Source organism: Penaeus chinensis, chromosome 29 (genome assembly GCF_019202785.1).
Source record: "Penaeus chinensis breed Huanghai No. 1 chromosome 29, ASM1920278v2, whole genome shotgun sequence".
In the NCBI taxonomy this organism is placed as follows: Eukaryota; Metazoa; Arthropoda; class Malacostraca; order Decapoda; family Penaeidae; genus Penaeus; species Penaeus chinensis.
Genome location: NC_061847.1, coordinates 32,303,998 through 32,308,814, shown reverse-complemented (window position 1 = coordinate 32,308,814; position 4,817 = coordinate 32,303,998). Strand labels below are relative to the sequence as shown.

General features: G+C 41.5%; 1 protein-coding gene across 1 annotated transcript in view; it reads left to right on the top strand.

The window, feature by feature from the left end:
* Nucleotides 1-1,582: 1,582 nt before the first annotated feature.
* Nucleotides 1,583-4,817, top strand: part of LOC125040525 (innexin inx2-like) — a 6,046-nt gene continuing 2,811 nt past the window's right edge. The window contains exons 1-3 of the mRNA XM_047635090.1: nucleotides 1,583-1,873; nucleotides 3,392-3,478; nucleotides 4,014-4,224. Of these exons, the coding sequence (XP_047491046.1) occupies nucleotides 3,432-3,478; nucleotides 4,014-4,224 (258 nt within the window). The 5' untranslated portion in view covers nucleotides 1,583-1,873; nucleotides 3,392-3,431. The remainder of the gene's footprint in view (nucleotides 1,874-3,391; nucleotides 3,479-4,013; nucleotides 4,225-4,817) is intronic.

The window sequence follows — 4,817 nt, the reverse complement described above, 5'->3', positions numbered from 1 at the left end:
TCTCCGTGTATAATGTCGGAAGTTGTAAAATAATATCTGTAACCAATCGGATACAAAGTTGAACTGTAGCACTTGCAATGGTTAAGCAGAAAATGAAAATGAAAACTACTGACCATTGCACACGTATCCCCAACTTCCTCGTCTAGAATGTAAATCCGTAACGTTTCATCATACCTTGTGTAACTCTAAATGCGGGACACAGCAACATTATCCAATATCTAATCAAGGCGATGGACATTACATTATCCCGCCTACAAGGTCGACCTCCTGAAAGCACAGAGAAAGAATGTGTGTTGCGCAATCTCCCGCAACGAGGGCGGAAGCTCGCTATTGACGAGCGGAAAAAAATAATGGTAAAAATAAATCGACATCCGGATTCTTTGGGTTAGCAGTTAAGATTCTGTTTCCTGCTTGGGTTTTGTAATTTGATGAATCGGTATAACTTGTCATCTGGGTTGGCAGATGAGTGCGGCCGTTCCTGATCGCGTGCATTCTCCTATCTTGGAGAATGTTTGTGTATCTAACGTCGTTGCCAAGTCTGTCTAGTTGTCTGTTTGTCTGCTTGTCTTTCTGTTTCCTGCTTATCAAGCTATGTACCTGGTTGTCTGTCTGTCTTTCCCCTTCTCCTTTCTCTCTCTCTCTCTCTGTCTCTCTCTTTCTTTCTCTGTTTCTCTCTTTTTCTTTCTTTCTTTCTTTCTCTCTTTCTCTTTCTCTTTCTCTTTCTCTTTCTCTCTTTCTCTTTCTCTTTCTCTTTCTCTTTCTCTTTCTCTTTCTCTTTCTCTTTCTCTTTCTCTTTCTCTTTCTCTTTCTCTTTCTCTTTCTCTTTCTCTTTCTCTTTCTCTTTCTCTTTCTCTTTCTCTTTCTCTTTCTCTTTCTCTCTCTTTCTTTCTCTCTTTCTCTCTCTCTCTTTCTCTCTTTCTCTCTTTCTCTCTTTCTCTCTTTCTCTCTTTCTCTCTTTCTTTCTCTCTTCTCTTCTCTCTCTCTCTCTCTCTCTCTCTCTCTCTCTCTTCTCTCTCTTCTCTCTCTCTCTCTCTCTTCTCTCTCTCTCTCTCTCTTTCTCTCTTTCTCTCTTTCTCTCTTTCTCTCTTTCTCTCTTTCTCTCTCTCTCTCTTTCTCTCTCTCTCTCTCTCTCTCTCTCTCTCTCTCTCTCTCTCTCTCTCTCTCTCTCTCTCTCTCTTCCTATGCCTTATTATCCATCCTCTGCCCTACCTCCAGTCTATTTACAGAGATGCTTGCCTTTTAAAATCATTCATCTCCCAAAGAACTAAAATACATACACATGTAAACAAAAACAAAAAAAAACAAAAAAGATACATATCGGAGAATTTCCAAAAGAGATGACGCATCTTACGCAGGTTCTTGTGTTTAATGAAATAATATATCAATGTCACAAACGCAAGATTTGAAAGTTGGATTACAGGCATTTTATCTTATCTCGTAATATCTGATTTATTGTAGGTGTAACGCCAGTTCAAAACTTAGACACACACAAGCGCGCGCGCGAACAGAGAGACGGGAGGGGGGTGGGGGAGCGACTGATTCAAAATTACAGAGAGAGAGGAGAACGAAAAAAAAGAAAATGGAGAGAGGGAGAGCGACAAAGATTGTATATGATAGGGAACAGAAGTAAAGTCACAAATAAAGTAATAAAAAGATAACATCAAGACTCGACTGTTATCCAGCTTCTAAAGGTAAAATGCAGTGTCCGTTATCGCCTCTTTTATCTAAAATTTCATTCTTATCGAACGAAAAAAAAAGAAAAAAGATTATCAGACTACCTTTATCTCCAGCAATTTTCTCCTCTACGTCTTCGCTTGATGTCGTGATCCAGTGTACCAACTGGAGTGTTTCTTGCGACATCAAAGAATATCAGGTGTGTAATGAAAAACTTCAGTTCACGCTGTTCAATTAGACAATCGACTGTTTTGACCTATGACCTATTACGAGCTGACCTGCTTGGCTTGACTTGCTGACTTGCGCCGCTTGACTTGGGATGAAATTCCGTTAACGTGCGTCGCCCGACCCACGCGAGCGTCTGATATGCAGATTCGTTGATGGAAGTGAAAACATCTATTGCCTTTGATGAACCTCGATCTGGACCATTAGCATGATAGCCTTAGCATATTACAGTGCTATAATTCACACCAAAACGACAATTTTCGAACAATTCTGGGCCAAGGGCACATGTACAACTCATATTAACATTGTGCAATTATCTTTATACAACACCTTAAAACGCAGGCTACAGATATATCTTTTGAATGTAACGTCATATTCTTTGTATACCATCCTATCTTGCCAATACAAGAGTATTGGCAAGATAGTATGGTATACAAAGATGGTATACGAGTCAGGCGGTTACCTGTTATCAGATAACCTAAATCTAGGCAAGTTCCTTTCCACATATCCGTATGGCAGTAAGCAGTTTTAAAAAGTGGCAATTTAATGAAGAAAAAACAAATCTTAATAACATTCTCCTGAGAAGACCACTGTTAGCCGGATTTCCGGATTTCATTTTACATTTACGCATTTCATTGGAAAACCTACTTTTGATTTGATTTTTACGTTATTGTTGTATATATAACGTAACATAACACAGTAGCAGGTACCACTGTATAAAGAACACCCGCTGTTGATACCCAATTTTGTTTTTTTTCTGATTTTTCTTTTCTTTTTTTTACGTTCCACATGGGGGATTATGAGCTTAATACCCCGCTCCCACCTCTCCCTCAGCTATGGAGGCCCTTCGTTTCATCTATGGCTTAACTTCAACCACACGTCTGCTCTGATTATAGGATCTCGTTGACTAACTGTAAAACGAAAGAAAAAATGGAGGTGTTCCACACCACTCGCAATGGTCTCTGCTTTCGTTTAGAGATTCTGTTGTCACGAAAGGACATTTGCAAGATTTTAAGTGTTTACAAAAGGAATCTCGCCCTCTTGATGAAAGGGGCTCATTAATTCCGATAGTCGCATAAGCTTATGTCGTAATCTTCAAATCTTTAGAAATATTTGGACTAAACTCGAAACAGAATCGGAACACCTGACTGCTGAATAACCATGCAGGGGATCATTAACCTAAATTACAATGGCCATCGTGACTGAATCAACACACGTCAGATTATTTTAAAATGGAAACACTACCACAATAGATATGAAGTAATAGGTGGCATTTCTAAGCCGCCGAAAGTTCCTCATTAGACGTGGTAGTAATCGAGATGGAACATTTTGTTTTTACTACGTCTGATGAGGAATTTCGGTGAGTTTAGTTAGATCAGATTTTTAATCTTGAGTTAAGAATCCAATCGTTACCTGGCAGACTTGAGATAATGATTCCACATCTATTGGGTCTTCGCATCCGAATTTCACTAACGATTTCCTTCCCGAACAGCTAACGGCGTGTTGCCTCGTTTCACTTCGCTGCCGACAAGATGTTTGAAGTGTTTGGCGGTTTGAAGAAACATGTGTCGACGAAAGGGTAAGGAAGATGAATTTCGTTTATAGATTGATAAAAATTGGAGGTGTCTGATTTTCTTATGCAAAAATGTATAATAATTGTATAGTTTGTTTTATTCTTTATATAAAAATATTATTCTTGCAATAATATTACAATTTATCTCAAAACCTTCGATAAATGTACAGACACATAAATTAAAGTAACACATTAATGAATGAGGATTTTAAAAAGCTTAATGACTAAGGAAGGTAAAAACAAAACGATCAAAAAAATATATAACCGATATGACCCATATAGGCAAAGCAAACAACAAAGTGATCAAACACGCTCACAAAAAAACAAACACACAACAAAGCAATGACACGTCCCCCTTTTAAAAAAATAAGTGATCATAAATAAAATCAATTACCCCCCAAAAAATAATAAATAAATAAATAAACAAATAATAAAATAATAATAATAATAATAATAATAATAATAATAATAATAATAATAATAATAATAATAATAATAATAATAATAATAATAAATAAAAAAAACGCAAAATCTCCCCCAGGTCGACGGGTCCGCAGGTGACGTCGTTCGTGCTGATGTCCCTCCGCCTGAGCATGCTCATAACCCTCCTCGCCTGCGTCCTCGTCACCGCCAAGACCTACATCGGCGACAACATCAAGTGCATCACCGGGTTCGAGAAGCAGGAGCACAAGGCCATCGAGACCTACTGCTTCATTGCCTCGACCTTCACGCTCGTCGACCTCGAGGGGAAGGTAGGCTGTGGGGGCGGCGGGGTGGAGGAGGAGGAGGAGGAGGAGGAGGAGGAGGAGGAGGAGGAGGAGGAGGAGGAGGAGGAGGAGGAGGAGGAGGAGGGGGAGGAGGAGGAGGGGGAGGAGGAGGGGGAGGGGGAGGAGGGGGAGGAGGGGGAGGAGGAGGAGGAGGAGGAGGAGGAGGAGGAGGAGGAGGAGGAGGAGGAGGGAGGAGGAGGAGGAGGAGGAGGAGGAGGAGGAGGAGGAGGAGGAGGAGGAGGGTAGAGAGTGGAGAGTGGAGAGTGGAGGATGGAGCCTGGATGAAGATGGAAGATGGAGGAGGAGGAGGAGGAGGGTAAAGGGTGGAGAGTGGAGAGTGGAGAGTGGAGGGTAGAGGGTAGAGGAGGATGGAGGATGGAGGATGGAGGATGGAGGAGGAGGAGGGTGGAGGGTGGAGAGTGGAGAGTGGAGGATAGAGGGTAGAAGGTAGAGGGTAGAGGGTGGAGAGTGGAGGGTGGAGGGTGCAGAATGGAGAGTGGAGAGTGGAGGGTGGAGGGTGGAGGATAGAGGGTAGAGGGTAGAGGGTAGAGGGTAGAGGGTGGAGACTGGAGAGTGGA